Source organism: Mizuhopecten yessoensis, unplaced genomic scaffold (assembly GCF_002113885.1).
Source record: "Mizuhopecten yessoensis strain PY_sf001 unplaced genomic scaffold, ASM211388v2 scaffold7987, whole genome shotgun sequence".
Taxonomy (NCBI): domain Eukaryota; kingdom Metazoa; phylum Mollusca; class Bivalvia; order Pectinida; family Pectinidae; genus Mizuhopecten; species Mizuhopecten yessoensis.
This window is the reverse complement of record NW_018407322.1, coordinates 875,333-892,308: the sequence shown is the minus strand read 5'-3', so window position 1 is coordinate 892,308 and position 16,976 is coordinate 875,333. Positions and strand designations below refer to the sequence as shown.

The 16,976-nt window shown below is 37.5% G+C and overlaps 1 protein-coding gene across 1 annotated transcript in view; it reads right to left on the bottom strand.

Annotated features, from left to right (window-relative positions):
• LOC110454633 (polypeptide N-acetylgalactosaminyltransferase 2-like) overlaps positions 1 to 16,976 on the bottom strand; it is a 41,774-nt gene that overhangs the window by 8,525 nt on the left and 16,273 nt on the right. The window contains exons 2-13 of the mRNA XM_021504252.1: positions 13,349 to 13,668; positions 11,707 to 11,805; positions 10,925 to 10,992; positions 8,139 to 8,326; positions 7,628 to 7,715; positions 4,935 to 5,022; positions 4,396 to 4,499; positions 3,372 to 3,498; positions 2,356 to 2,448; positions 1,811 to 1,894; positions 1,356 to 1,482; positions 265 to 384 (exon numbers count right to left, since the gene is read on the bottom strand). Coding sequence (XP_021359927.1) covers positions 265 to 384; positions 1,356 to 1,482; positions 1,811 to 1,894; positions 2,356 to 2,448; positions 3,372 to 3,498; positions 4,396 to 4,499; positions 4,935 to 5,022; positions 7,628 to 7,715; positions 8,139 to 8,326; positions 10,925 to 10,992; positions 11,707 to 11,805; positions 13,349 to 13,668 — 1,506 coding nt within the window. The remainder of the gene's footprint in view (positions 1 to 264; positions 385 to 1,355; positions 1,483 to 1,810; positions 1,895 to 2,355; positions 2,449 to 3,371; positions 3,499 to 4,395; positions 4,500 to 4,934; positions 5,023 to 7,627; positions 7,716 to 8,138; positions 8,327 to 10,924; positions 10,993 to 11,706; positions 11,806 to 13,348; positions 13,669 to 16,976) is intronic.

Here is a 16,976-nt window from a genome sequence, read left to right as displayed (position 1 = left end):
GATTTACCTGTAGTAGTGTGTGATGTACCTGGGGCAGAGGAGCACTCCATGAATTACCTGGAGTAGTGTGTGATGTACCTGGGGCAGAGGAGCACTCCACGATTTACCTGGAGTAGTGTGTGATGTACCTGGGACAGAGGAGCACTCCTTGATTTACCTGGAGTAGTGTGTGATGTACCTGGGACAGAGGAGCACTCCTTGATTTACCTGAAGCATTGATTGCTTCCTGATTTACCTCAAACAAAAAAGTGGTTAATAACTTACCTGTAAGTTGTTGTTTTCCTGACACTGGTAAAGTTTGATGGTATTACCCTCTGATGTTGATGTCAAGGTCAAGCAGAGGTCAAGATGTCGAATCATTCCATCTTTGCCCAATGAAAATTCCTGCAATCAGTTAATGGATATTAAACTTTCTGATGTCAGTACATGTTATAGTTTTATCATCCTGAGAAAACATATTTTAAATGCCTTCCTATATCAATATCTCATTTTTTATCATGTCAATAAACCTGACAGAATAAATCATGACAGAATGCTAAAGGCAATAATAACAAGTCATATGTCATGTGATTTTAAATTCTGACCCTCCACAAGCTGTTTAGCCAGAGGTTTGAAGCTACATTTAACCATCCACATGCTCTGGCAAATATGAACAAAAGGCAATATTTCTGGGATAATTTGCATAAAAACATATCAGCTATTGTACAATTTGTATGTAACAAGAGAAGTGAATACCTTATACCTTGACAACGTGACACATGAACTGACCAAAATACATACTGCAAACCTATGGATCTTTTTGAAGTACCATTTCTTGGAGTTTATAGCACAAATGATAAACTAATTTCTCCCACAACCCCTATCGGTTTCTTCACTCTCAAATTGTTGTATAAACATACCAGGAGTTGGTAGACGTTTTTAGTTACCATCTAGTGGCTAACACTGTGATGTAATTTCATTTGTCAGTCTTTTAATTATGTCTTTGGGACGTCATCTTCCATTGTGACATCAAAGATTCATGGCAATTGTCAACCCTAGTTAGGTAAACATGATAACCAACCATAACTCGCTGATAGGGGGATCTTAACATATTTCCTGACATCACATTTCGTGTAAGGGTGGTCTCATTTCTAATATTCACCCGACCTTTTCTGAATTAACATAGTTATACCATGTCAAACTACTATTATTTTTACAAAGATTATATATGATATAACAAATATTGCCTACAACTTCTGACAACATGGATATCTTCCCCATGCATTACTGATATATATTTCTTGTAGTTTCTATTTTCCTATACACAGAATTTCAATATGTTTGCTTTTAAAGAAAATTTCTCTGACTGTAACTACCTGATTTCCTCCAGCAAAGTGACATGGGAAGACTCCCAGGGTGCCATCAGCAAAGTTGCCCAGTGTGTCGACACACATAGTGTCCTGCTGTATACAGCCAAACGCCACATCCTGTGTGTTAGGGACCCTGTCACAAACATGGAAGAACATCTGTGAATCTCAACAGGAACTTTATTGATTCCTTATCCACAAATATATGTTCAATAGCTATGTAAATAAAGCTATATTAAGAATGCAAAGTACAAATTAAATAGTAATTATTCCCCTCTTATTCATATCACAATTCAAAGGGTTGTGTATTGTCACTGATCCATAATAAAACTTCCAGCTTACTTTCATTTCGGCAATAAAATGCTGATCAATATAAGTTTATAACTTGTTATGCAACAGCTGTCAAATGTACGAAGTTTAATTAAGTATAAGACACTGTACCGCACATGTAGTACAACACATACTTGAGTTCTGGGTAAACATTCTCCAAGAACCACTTGAAATTATGGCATTGCAGATTTTCACGCAGCTTCAACCTCTCAGAGATACTGAAAATAGCAAAGTAGACCAATTAATATTTATTTTTTGACAAACACCTTTTAATTATCAAAAAACATTTCATGACATCCTTTTTATCAATTCATATAAAAAATTGCAACTATTATACCATCCATATCTATTTATTATTACTTTCCATAGGACATTTTTATCCGTAGATAATAGACATTGAACAAAAATGAAAACATGAATTACGAAATATTACTGCATCAACATTTACAAGTGAGACTGAAATAGAGAAGAAGAAAATCTAAACGACAAGACTTATCACTGATTTATATTATTACAAGTTTGATCACTAGAAACAATTATGAATTATTTTTTTCTCCGACGCATACAGTATGCCAAAGACTAGTAAGCAGCATTGAAGGAAATCATTACATCGCTTATTAAATGTTCACGAAGTGGTTAACATGGCATGCCGACTGATTATACACTGGTAGGAACTCACTCGCCAAAGGAGACCATACGAGCCGAGGGGACAGCTGCGTAGTAGAACTCCTTATACTCGTCCATCCATACCTCTGCTGCTCGCCGCGTGTTCCTGTGACAAAAACATTTAATTACAGAGAAGGCACTTTAGTAACGTTCACCATCAATAAAACAATATTCTGTTACATAACAAATCTTAATACATTTAAAAACTGAAAGGCAAATTTGTAACATTAATGATGGTATACAGTTAACACACATAATGTGCAGTACCACATCTTAGAGGAATGTGAAGAGAATTGTGTTGTAACTTACATATCATCATCAGTATTAACACGCTACATTTCCATCCTCATATTTACATTCAAAACAGCAATGAGTCTATTATCATACCTGGCAATATTTTTCTTTGATTCCTGATACTTTTTATACAAATGGTTTAACAGATGGTGGAACAGCCATTTTTTGAAGAAACTAGGTATAAACTGTTTTTACTATGGTTACCATTTCTGTATGGCACCAAACATCAACAACAAAAAAAGGACCATAAGTTGATAATTCCTACCAAGTTTCAGTTAAATCGACCCAGTAGAACTTGACTTTAAGTTTGAAATAGTTTTTCAAAATGGCGGCCTTGGCGGCCATATTGGATTTCTGATCGATCTGAAAAATAACAACATTTGGTCAGGGAGTTGTCAGTAACATTCCCATGAAGTATCAATGAAATCCCTTTGACAGTATTTCAGCTTAATTTGAAAATATAAAATGTTAACGGACGACTGACGACGGACGACACACGACGGACGCTGGACAAAGGACGACGACGGACGAAGACGGATAGCCAAAGGTCACTTGAGCTAAAGCTCATGTGACCTAAAAACTGACACTACCCTAGTATTTGCCATCAATATTCAATTTTTATTATTGGATAACTGGCAACTCAATTAGAATACTGAATTAAGATACTTCAGTGCCTTGGTAATTTGCTTTGCAGTAAATATATTGTTCCACCATAGACAATGGTTCTAGTGTTACCTGGCAAAGACGTTGCCACTTCCTCCAGGGAAGGTGTAGGGGTGTTGTTTCCTGAAGACATGTCCTACTCGACTACAGGGAATGATCTCCAGTGATCCGTGACACTGCCACACTCGAAAAGATATTTCTGCAACCGTAAATAGTAGCCATGTCATATTTCAGTACACACAAAGTAGTGATGTCATATCTCAGAGTACACACAAAGCAGTGATGTCATATATCAGAATACACACAAAGTAGTGATGTCATATATATTTCAGTACACACAAAGTAGTAATGTCATATCTCAGAGATCATGAAGAATAATGATGTCATATCTCGGAGATCACAAAGAATAATGATGTCATATCTCGGAGATCACAAAGAATAAGGATGTCATATCTCAGAGTTCATGAAGAATAATGATGTCATATCTCGGAGATCATGAAGAATAATGCTGTCATATCTCGGAGATCACAAAGAATAATGATGTGATATCTCCGAGTTCATGAAGAATAATGATGTGATATCTCGGAGATCATGAAGAATAATGCTGTCATATCTCGGAGGTCACAAAGAATAATGATGTGATATCTCCGAGTTCATGAGGAATAATGATGTGATATCTCGGAGATCATGAAGAACAATGCTGTCATATCTCGGAGATCACAAAGAATAAGGATGTCATATCTCGGAGTTCATGAAGAATAATGATGAGATATCTAGGAGATCATGAAGAATAATGCTGTCATATTTCAGCAGAAGCACATAGGATGATGACGTCATATATCTCTGAGAAAACACAGACTGGTGATGGCATATCTTACATTAATACAGAACAATGACATTAACCATGTCAATATCCATCTGTGTGAAGATGTCCCTTTTCTCAGACATAGACTGATGATGTTGTGTTCGGCAACCAAAACTGTCATACCTACAACGTGTACCGTAGCACCTGTGTCAGCTTAATCAGGTTAAGTAAGCATGTGGTACCCAGCTTTTCTACTGTCTACATTTCTGAGAAATGAAATACAATACATACCTAGATTTTCACCACCCCAAACATCCATTTTCATGTCATATTTTCCAAGCTCATCAAACCAACTCTTTTCAATGGCGAACAAACCTCCAGCTATCATCGGTGTTCTGTTAGGTACAAAACAGTAAGTTAATTATTATTAACCTCAGTATTATTTTGCTATGTTTTCATATTAACTAGAAAAAGATATGACATGAAAAATATATGTGTCAGGAAAAAGTTTAGAGCAACATTTTGGGGCTTTTTCAGCTTAAAATACTGAACGGGGCCCCGAGTTGAAAGGTATCTGTATTAAGATATTATGGGCTGTGGCTTTAAAACCAGATCTGCCTACAATTCCTGATATTATCTCACTTTAAATATGTGATGGGTGGTGGGGTCTCTGTAAAGGTACCTCCCACTTCTCCCATATGGTTATTTCTGGAACAGCTCTTAGCCATACAATGTACCTGATAGGAGGCAACATTACAGATTCATTAACAACACATATGATTGGCTGTTACAGCATACCTGATTGGCTGAATAGGTTTGTAAACACTTACCTGATTGGCCCTATAGGATTGCTGTTCCTCTTGTTTCTCTCCTCGTACGTCATATAGTCCCATTTGAAAACAAGATTCCAGTCAAAACCTACAAAACATTTACTTCTGAATTATTATTTTTTCATATTTAAAACTTAACATTATTAAATGATATTCATACTTTTGATATTTTTATCTACATCTTATATGAGCTTTTGCTGTTTATGGCAGTCTCTATCTCAATTTCCAAATTTTCAAATTTTATTCAAAAAACAAAATGACTCCATGATGTTTGAATGAACTCCAAGTATGTCAAGCTTTTTAGAATAAGGGCAATAACTGAAGCATGAAGAGGCAACCCATACAGTATACAGGGGAGGCAACCCAGACGGTATACAGGGAGCACACAACAGGTGTACACAGATCTAGAGTGTCAATGTAATGTACTGGTATGTGCTATGTGAAGAAGGGATGAAACTGATGTATTTATATAAATGTCCTAACGATAAATCTGCAGTAAAGTGTTTGTGTAGAGTCTTACTTAACGAAACTACCACATCCACGTATCATATCCTATAGTGTGATCTTGAGTTGTACAGCGGAGTTGTGGTTGTTTTACGTGTTACATACCAGGTATGTTGGTTTTCTACAGTGTGGTTTGTTCTGGTCATTGTGTAAAGTCGTTGATTCTGTTTTTGACTGGTTCATTCATGGTCGTCAGTTTGGCGTAAAAAGTCTTTGAGTCGTACACTTTGATGGGTTAATTTGAACCTTATAAGACCTTCAAATGGATAGATGTAACTTTGAGCATAAGAGTTTTTATAATTTTTATCTGTGTGTCATACAAAACTTGTAATTGGACTATATAAAACTTGTAATTGGACTAGGTCTAAATAAGTGTTTCTGATTTATTACTGATCAAATCAGAAATTATAGATGTATACCAATTTGTAACTATGTGTATTTTTTGTGAGACTGCCTTTTTAATTTTTTGTCAAGGTACATGTTATGTTATCAGAAACATTTAGATAGACTGTATGGATTAGAGACATTCTTGAATGAATTTCAGATCATATCAATTTGTTAAGAGAGTTTTTATTTCAGTTACATTTTCAGAACTTCACACAAATATTAGAACTCACCAGTACTTACATTATACCACATCTCCACGCCATACACATGGACAGGTATCATGTGATATTGTTACTAGCACATCTTATAGAATTTGTTAAAAGAGATTTATAAAGTACATGAAATCTGAGAAATACATGCATACTTCTCAGTAACTATGTATCAATTCTAATCTTGTATCAGAATATATACAATTGTAAGTTTGTAAAAGTTGTATTGGGGTTGTGTATCATGCCAGTGATTGTTCTGTAAGAGTTATTTCCCTTATATTGGCAAATTGTTATTGCACTGTATTGAAATGTGTAACTTTATTTGTTTCTGTAGCTTGTGTATTAGTCGCACAGCTTTTCATTTACTTCAGATCTGAATAAACATGACAGAGAATAACAACAGACTGTTGTCCTTCTCATTTAGACCAGCTGTAATAGTAGTCTGTGCCAGTCTGTTTGTTTTACGAATATGGATGACCATTGATGTGTTTGCTTTTTGAATCCGAGCCATATCATTAGCTGTTGCAGAGGAATCCATAGTTGATTTATATATAAAGATACAAATGCAAGTAAAACATTTAAAATGACGGAATAAAGATTCTATATAATACACATTTCTCATGCAGTAGTAGAAATGATGATCCCAGAGTCCCAATCTTAGTTCAACACCTTACCTTTAACATTCAAATAGGAGTAAAAAAACATCGCCAGGTAAATTGAAAACCAAAATAAAGAAGGGAGGAACATGAGTTCCACAAACAAAACATACCTTGTCATACGGCTGTGAGATTTTACAGCCTACAGTGGTAAAACGTTAACCTTGTTAAAAATTAAAACTGGAGTTATGAATTGGAATCTGACATCAATATGTAACTGTTAACCTGATGTTTTACATATACATGTGACCAAATCCCATCCATAACATGTAACTGTTAACCTGATGTTTTACATATAAATGTTACCAAATCACATCCATAACATGTAACTTAACCTGATGATTTACATATACATGTTACCAAATCACATCCATAACATGTAACTTAACCTGATGTTTTACATGTATATGTAAAACATCAGGTTAAGTTACATGTTACCAAATCACATCCATAACATGTAACTTAACCTGATGATTTACATATACATGTTACCAAATCACATCCATAACATGTAACTTAACCTGATGATTTACATATACATGTTACCAAATCACATCCATAACATGTAACTTAACCTGATGTTTTACATATACATGTTACCAAATCATATCCATACACCTTTAACAAGCAATCATCTAACCTTCAACATAAAACTGTTACCATGGTTACATATAATCTCACAGAGGTAACACGGTCATATCGCAATCCAACACAAGGTTTAATTTAAGATAGCTATAGAAACAATGGTCATCAATACTCAATCTAAAGAGTTGTTTTATTTGATTTTCAGTGACCTTGAAGCCAAATATATGGAATGATGATCTGAACTTTGATCACTGCTTGTGGCATTGACCTCAGGGTGAAGTTCCTGAAAATTTATATGCATATCTTGTTCCTCCGAAACATTTAGAAGTAGTCACAAAACATTATGACTAACCTCCCTTGAGATCAGCAGATGCACCAATATACTCGAAGTTGTCCATGTTGATGACATCAATGATCGGGCTTACCACACGATGTTTATCCTGTACAAATACAAAACACTCGCTACAAATTGTGATCATTATTCTTTATGACTTCCAACATTTCATTGTCCTTGAAACATGAAAATATTACACCACTAGTTCAGTCACTGTAAAAGAACTAACTTGTAAGCATCTCCACATCTGCGTTTTAGACTCTTTGTCATGTCATGTAAATACCACCCTTTATTTATTCATTTATGTGCACATTGCGATGATTATCTGCTTGCCTAATGCGTAAAAGTGATTGTAAGCCTTTGAATTTGTTTCACAATTATAACTAATACTATTATGCATATGTTGTAAAGCGATTTAGAGTAATTTTACAAATTATATAGGGCGCTATATAATGTTGTATATTATTATCATTATTGTTATTATCTACATCAGAAAAGGCTGAACAAAACTGGAACAAATTCTACTGACCTCAGCCACGCGCTCCAACAGGGGCTCAAGCCACTTCTCGTTACATTCGCAATGGCTGTCAAGGAAGGTCAGCACCGTCGCCGAGGCAGCATCAGCACCCTTGATCCTTGACCTCATAAGCCCCTCCCTCTTATTGTTACGGATCAGTTTCACTTTTTTTATTTTCTCCACCTCCAAGCCATCAGATGCTGTATCATAGGGCAAGACGAAACATTCAAAATAGCAACAATTGTACTGAAATATATGTTTAATACTGTGAATTGAGATATATAAATTTAAAATGTTATAATATGATTGGAAAAATTACCATCCATTTCCAATGTTATGTATTAACTTACAAAAAGTTGTATGAGGTTACCCCAATCTTCCAGGTAATTTTACTTGTGATAGGTAACTTCCTGCCTACCAAGTAACTTTGTTTGTGACTTGTGAGGTGTTACTAGATGTTAACAGTACCCCCACACTTCCACGGTCTCCCTTGTTACATTGTTTGTGACTTTTGAGATGTTACTAGATGTTAACCCTACCCCAACCCTCCTCCTGTCTCCCTTGTAACTATGTGTTTACCCTACTCCTACCCTCCTCCTGTCTTCATGGTAACTATGTTTGTGACTTGTGAGGGGTTACTAGATGTTAACCCTACTCCTACCCTCCTCCTGTCTCCCTGGTCACTTTGTGACATGTGATGGGTTACTAGATGTTAACCCTACCCTCCTCCTGTCTCCCTGGTAACTGTGTGTGTGACTTGTGAGGGGTTACTAGATGTTAACAGTACCCCCACCCTCCCCCTGTCTCCCTTGTCACTTTGTTTGTGACTTGTGAGGGATTACTAGATGTTAACACTAGCCCTACCCTCCTCCTGTCTCCCTGGTTACGTTGTGACTTGTGAGGGGTTCCTAGATGTTAACCCTACCCCTACCCTCCTTCTGTCTCCCTAGTGACTATGTTTGTGACTTGTGAGGGGTAACTAGATGTTAACCCTACCCCTACCCTCCTTCTGTCTCCCTAGTGACTATGTTTGTGACTTGTGAGGGGTAACTAGATGTTAACCCTACTGGTAACTTTGTTTGTGACTTGTGAGGGATTACTAGATGTTAACACTACCCCTACCCTCCTCCTGTCTCCCTGGTTACGTTGTGACTTGTGAGGGGTTCCTAGATGTTAACCCTACCCCTACCCTCCTCCTGGCTCCCTGGTTACTTTGTTTGTGACTTGTGAGGGGTTCCTAGATGTTAACCCTACCCCTACCCTCCTTCTGTCTCCCTAGTTACTTTGTTTGTGACTTGTGAGGTGTTACTAGATGTTAACCCTACCCCTACTCTCCTCCTGTCTCCCTTGTTACTTTGTTTGTGACTTGTGAGGGGTTCCTAGATGTTAACCCTACCCCTACCCTCCTTCTGTCTCCCTAGTGACTATGTTTGTGACTTGTGAGGGGTAACTAGATGTTAACCCTACTGGTAACTTTGTTTGTGACTTGTGAGGGATTACTAGATGTTAACACTACCCCTACCCTCCTCCTGTCTCCCTGGTGACTATGTTTGTGACTTGTGAGGGGTTACTAGATATTAACCCTACTCCTACCCTCCTCCTGTCTCCCTGGTCACTTTGTGACATGTGATGGGGTACTAGATGTTAACCCTACCCTCCTCCTGTCTCCCATGGTAACTGTGTGTGTGACTTGTGAGGGGCTACTAGATGTTAACCCTACCCCTACCCTCCCCCTGTCTTCATGGTAACTATGTTTGTGACTTGTGAGAGGTTACTAGATGTTAACCCTACCCCTACCCTCCTTCTGTCTCCCTAGTTACTTTGTTTGTGACTTGTGAGGGGTTACTAGATGTTAACCCTACCCTCCTCCTGTCTCCCTGGTGACTATGTTTGTGACTTGTGAGGGGTAACTAGATGTTAACCCTACCCCTACCCTCCTTCTGTCTCCCTAGTTACTTTGTTTGTGACTTGTGAGGGGTTACTGGATGTTAACCCTACCCCTACACTCCTCCTGTCTCCCTGGTAACTTTGTTTGTGACTTGTGAGGGGTTGCTAGATATTAACCCTACCCCTACCCTCCTCCTGTCTTCATGGTAACTATGTTTGTGACTTGTGAGAGGTTACTAGATGTTAACCCTACCCTCCTCCTGTCTCCCTCGTAACTATGTTTGTGATTTGTGAGGTGTTACTAGATGTTAACCCTACCCTCCTCCCGTCTCCCTGGTAACTTTGTTTGTGACTTGTGAGGGGTTACTAGATGTTAACCCTACCCCTACTCTCTTCCTGTCTGCCTGGTTACTTTGTGACTTGTGAGGGGTTCCTAGATGTTAACCCTACCCCTACCCTCCTCCTGTCTCCCTGGTAACTATGTTTGTGATTTGTGAGGGGTTACTAGATGTTAACCCTACCCCTACCTTCCTCCTGTCTCCCTTATAACTATGTTTGTGACTTGTGAGGGGTTATTAGATGTTAACCCTACCCCGACCCTCCTACTGTCTCCCTTATAACTATGTTTGTGACTTGTGAGGGGTTATTAGATGTTAACCCTACCCTGACCCTCCTCCTGTCTCCCTGGTAACTATGTTTGTGACTTGTGATGGGTTATTAGATGTTAACCCTACCCCGACCCTCCTCCTGTCTCCCTGGTAACTTTGTTTGTGACTTGTGAGGGGTTCCTAGAGTTACCTTTGTTCCCTGGTAACTTTATTTGTGAGAGGTATATAGCAATTATCCATTTCTCAAACTTTACTCATCCCCTGTTAGTGAGTATGATGCGGACCCGTCTCCTCATTACTTACGATCATCACTAAAGTCATCCACCAGTATGATCTCCGTGATGAGATGAGCTGGACTTTTGTTGAAGACACTGCAAGTACACAGAATTATATAACAGTAAACATGTTTATGTCATAAATACATAAGAATATCAAATATTTTTTACAAAATTATCTAGTTGTTAGTTGGACCTTACATAACATTACACCCTGTACAAATACACAAAGAATCATTTTGCTTCATTAAACTCACTTAACTGTTGGTTTCAGATATATGTTATATCTTAAAGCTTTGTTTCAGCATTTTCAGTCCAAAAAGTAACATTGCAAATTACAAAGGTGTACAAATTACATGGTTTTTTATACAATACCCTTGACAAGGAACCAGGTGTAGAATATCATACATAAGCCCTAATGTTAGTTTATTGTATTAAATACACATCATTTTGTACAATCTGATGTCAAATTATAAATTTGTAATGAATTAACTGTGTGTCAAATTGTTCACATTTTTTTTAATAAGAAATTCCCTAATAAACAGATCCAAGTCAATCTCCAAGTGGTGAAATATTATTCCACCTGGACTTTATTACAACATTTCAGCTGATAAAAAACATAAAAGCGACCAAGAATTAGGTATATTTTCATAAATTATCTTTAAATGATATTATTTGAATGAATTGTGTTTTTCTTTTTTGAAAGCAATATTTCTATTTTCACAAAAAAATTGACCTAGGATTATGCTTGAGTGAAACAGTAACCAATGACCTGGAATGGAATACCTATAGGAAACCATGGTAACCTACCTAACGATAGTACGGATGAGGGTGGACCTAGCCTCATTGTGGAAGGTGATGATGACAGTAGTGGCAGGCAGGTCTGTGGAGAGGTCGGCAGACTTACACCTGTAATTGATCAACATACAAGCATTATATGACATATATTTAACATAGCTAACAGTCAAACAGAAGACATGGTCATTTGTCATGACCTACATATTCACCAAACAAATCAACCAGCCTGCCCTAACATTTTTTAGGTGTTTGCTTTTAAAAGATCAGGGTAATTCTTCCATTTAGGGTCAATGGAATATACATTTATCATATCAATTCTTCTATTATTTTGATCTGTGTGTCAGAGCACACCATCACATCAATTTTAAATGCATAGAAAACACGTAATAACACCAAATGTTAAGTCATTATAAAGATAATGTATTGACTCACAAAAAGAAAAAAAAGTTCCAGCTTCTTTCTTTTTGTGGCAATATGTTTAAATTTATACCAGACTGCAGATATCAAGTTACATCATTGATTCCAGTTATTCTAAATTAAGTTTAGACAGGCCTGGATCTACGTGTGACAACGTATATACATATTACTAAGACCTACACATATAAGTTTAGACAGGCCTGGATCTACGTGTAACAACGTATATACATATCACTATGACCTACATATATAAGTTTAGACAGGCCTGGATCTACTAGTGACAACGTATATACATATCACTATGACCTACATATGTAAGTTTAGACAGGCCTGGATCTACGTGTGACAACGTATATACATATTACTATGACCTACACATATAAGTTTAGACAGGCCTGGATCTACGTGCGACATCTACGTGCGACAATATATATACTTATTACTATGACCTATACATGTCTTAAGCTATATTTTAGGATTTACTTTACATGTATGCCTACACATGTCTGTAGCTATATCTTATATACACATTTCATGTTATGCCTATACATGTCTTAACCCTTTCACCATTGTAGACCATAATGGACTCACCCAGATAAATGTTTGGTAGACTCTTAAGTTACCTAGGGATGAAAGGGTTAAGCTATATTTTATGGTTTACATGCTGTGAAATGTGTAAATGACATTATACCTACACATGTCCACAGCTATATTTTATGACCTACATTGAGTGGCATGTTTACATGACATTATACCTACACATTTCCACAGCTATATTTTATGACCTACATTGAGTGGCGTGTGTACCTGACATTATACCTACACATGTCTACAGCTATATTTTATGACCTACATTGAGTGGCATGTGTACATGACATTATCCCTACAAATCTCCACAGCTATATTTTATGACTTACATGGAGTGGCAAGTGTACATGACATTATACCTACACATGTCCACAGCTTAATTTTATGACTTACATGGAGTGGCAAGTGTACATGACATTTTACCTACACATGTCCACAGCTATATTTTATGACTTCCATGGAGTGGCAAGTGTACATGACATTATACCGACACATGTCCACAGCTATATTTTATGACTTACATGGGGTGGCAAGTGTACATGACATTATACCTACACATGTCCACAGCTATATTTTATGACTTACATGGAATGGCGTGTGTACATGACGTTATACCTACACATGTCCACAGCTATATTTTATGACTTACATGGTGTGGCGTGTGTCCATTACATGACGATTACTCTTTACGTTATCACTGGCTAGTTGGTTGAACTTGTTTGCCGAGTAACAGTCCTGTCCAGATGTGCACCTCTTCTTGTCGATGTATGCCTTCTCATCAAAATCCTGCCATGCTATGTCATTAGGACCGTCACTGATAACTTGGTCCTGTGGTGGATATTCCCTTTGACCCCGTTTGGGTGGCGAGATCTTTCTGGGCATTTCTGGTGATTTGAACCCCATATCCATCTCCACATGGTTTGGTTTATCATCAAACACTCCATCAAAATCACGTACCTCCTCGGATTTCTAAAACAGTCATATAATGAACAACAACATTAATGCACACCAACAAAAACCTACATTTGATTTGGTTTGTCTTAGGTTTTACATCCTCTTAACAGCTATGGTCATTATGGACGTGCCTGGTTTTGGTGGTGGAGGAAAACAAGAGTACCCGGGAAAAAACACCGACCACCGGCCTTTACCTGGCGACTGCCCCAAGTAGGCCTCAAACCCGCGACCCAGTGGTGGAGGGCTAGTGGTACCAGAATGTCAGACGCCTTACCACTCGGCAACCGCGGCCCAGTGGTGGAGGGCTAGTGGTACCAGGATGTCAGACGCCTTAACCACTCGGCAACCGCGGCCCAGTGGTGGCGAGAATGTCAGATGCCTTAACCACTCAGCAACCGCGGCCCAGTGGTGAAGGGCTAGTGGGACCAGAATGTCAGATGCCTTAACCACTCGGCAACCGCGGCCCAGTGGTGGAGGGCTATTGGTACCAGAATGTCAAATGCCTTAACCACTCGGCAACCGCGGCCCAGTGGTGGAGAGAATGTCAGATGCCTTAACCACTCAGCAACCGCGGCCCAGTGGTGAAGGGCTAGTGGTTCCAGAATGTCAGATGCCTTAACCAATCAGCCACCGCAGTCTCCCTTTATTACATACTTATAATTCATTTTCATACGATGACATTATTATGTAGCATATTCAACTCTATGAAACAGCACCATGTTTTTCTAAAAGCAACATTCTTTTTACAGATGATGGGCAAACATCTTTCGGGAATAAGATTGAAAGTGTTTGGGTAAGCATATAACGCACAATAAAAGCTGGCACTAGGTAGGTTAAACAAATATGACAGTATGAGATAGAAAGATTGTCCACCAATCTTTTCAAGTTAAACATGATGAACACTCACTGTATTTCATAATTAAGTGATGACTTGTCAGAGACTAGTAGAATCTCCACCTATACCTTATGGGTAAGATAAATCTCCAACCCAAGGGGTGATTTTTCAGTTGTCTTCTAACCTGAGGTTTTACCGAGGTTAACGCAACCAAAATATCAGCCTGAGGTTTTGAAATTCCTCTGTTGCATCCTCAAGATAGGGGAAGATTCTTGTTCTCTGATCCTATCACTTCATTCACCGACAGTCGGGCATGTTTGCGGCATACTAAAATTGCCATTCACTTTTTATGACGTCACATTTAGCACATGCTATTCTACATGGGGCTATCTACCCCAAGAGGGTGACAATTAAGCTAATTTTTCCCATCAAAAATGGGAGACACACCTGTGTATTCAATAAAAGTAAGGGATGATTTCTTAGAGAATCAGTGCAGATCTCTCCTACTGAATTAACCAATCCCTTTATAGGGAGGTCTGACTATTTTAGAAAGCACTGATTACCTAGAGAATATGTTGTTTCCCTCTGTCCACCTGTCCACTCTCTTTTATTACGAGGACCCTTCTTAATTTTAGGAAGCCATAACTTGTCAGAGAATCTGACGTCTTCCTCCAATCACCTACCCACACACTTTCATTACGAGGTCTGTCAGTACTCAGTAAGTGATGACTTGTCAGAGAAACTCCTTCCCGATTTTCTATCCTCCACCAATCTCTTTGATTATCAAATCTTTACTTCATTTGTTACTCTGTAATGACCTGTAAGAGAAGAATATGCCTATTTCCTCCACCTCCCTACCCTGACTGTCTTTCATCCCCTAGTGCAATTTCCAGAGATTATATAGAAAAGGACACAAGAGGAACTACATGCAAGACAATACAACACACTGACATTTTACAGTGACATTTAAAAAGGCAGTTAATTAGTATCGGATGTTTCTGTAGGAGTATGACCAGGCTGAGACAATCCTTGTCAGATCTGCCTATAATCAGTGGAACACTGATGGATTAAACCACAAACTCTTACTTACTCCACTTCATTATTTTCTGCCAAAAAAAATCAATTTGCAAAAAAAGAAAAATTACAATTTGTCAATCAAAGACAGATATGTAACAATGAAATGTCAACCTGTTTATAGCTGTTAAATAGATGTAACAGGTTTAATTACTTATCTCTGCTTACCTGTCAAAATATACAAATTAAAGCTCCAACTGATTACAGGTAAAATCATTCATCATGCCCTATGTCAAAGTCACCAGGTAATACAGATATACGAGATAATAACAACCTGAAGACATGTTTAGCCCGCGGCTAGTAACATCTCACCCAAACGTGATGTACTGCCAACAACCATGATGAGCCTCACCTAGGGTGGGGGTTTAATCCTGTCCTTGTCATTAATTAATGCCGTGTATAACTTGATTATAGTTTGAAATTGAAAAAAAAAAAAGAACTTTCATTAACATAAATCATGTACTTGTAATTTATCAAACAAAAAAATATGTGTATGCTAACTAGCGTTTACAAACAGCTTGATGTATACAATGTAACTGTTAGCACTTCAGAGTAATTCTAGCAGTGTTAATTATTTGTTATATCAATTAACAAGAGTTTTTATATCTACAATCTCTTTTCCTGCATTGCAATCGTTATCTTCATTAAACTCCAGCTAATTAAATATGTTTGATGTGTGGACGACACTTGTGATTAATGCAGCTTTAACAGTCATATATCAATGTACATAAGATCACTGCTCCTGTCGTCCATGCCAATCTGAGTTAATTAATTACATATGTAGTATTTTATATATTGTGCAAATCTGAATAAAACCTGGTAATACTGCTAGTGTTAATTAATGACAATTTAATTACCAGGTCCATGTGGTGAATCGGACCACTGTATTAAACAGTGTTGGTCTATATGACGTCTGAATATATACATACTTTGTATAGCAATTTAGTATACTTAAGGAACGGAAATGCACCTTTTTGACGTTTTTAATTGTATACTACAGTAACATTCAAATATGTTCCTTTGGTGTGTGGGAACCCATTGTGGAGATATATTTTAAAGGAACTGTGTGTTGTATTTAAGCATTGAACTGTTTTTGTATGGTATTTATGATCTATTTGAATGACACAGCTTTGCAAGCAAAAAAACATAATGCGCGCTAGCAAGTTTTTTAACTTATAATCTATATTTAAAATTAAAATGCCCGCCTTATCGACAGTCCACACAATTTCGTTCAATAGTTTGAACAGTGTGTTGTCGCGTGCTGATTGGCAAACAAAGCAGTACTTTTAACAAACACTTCAATTTTATTCCACAATTCAGTATCAATACAATTGCGTATGATATGTCTATAGGGTGATTTAAGTTTATCAATAAACTCTGAGCTGAAAGTTAGATTTGAAATTGTTTCGATTTT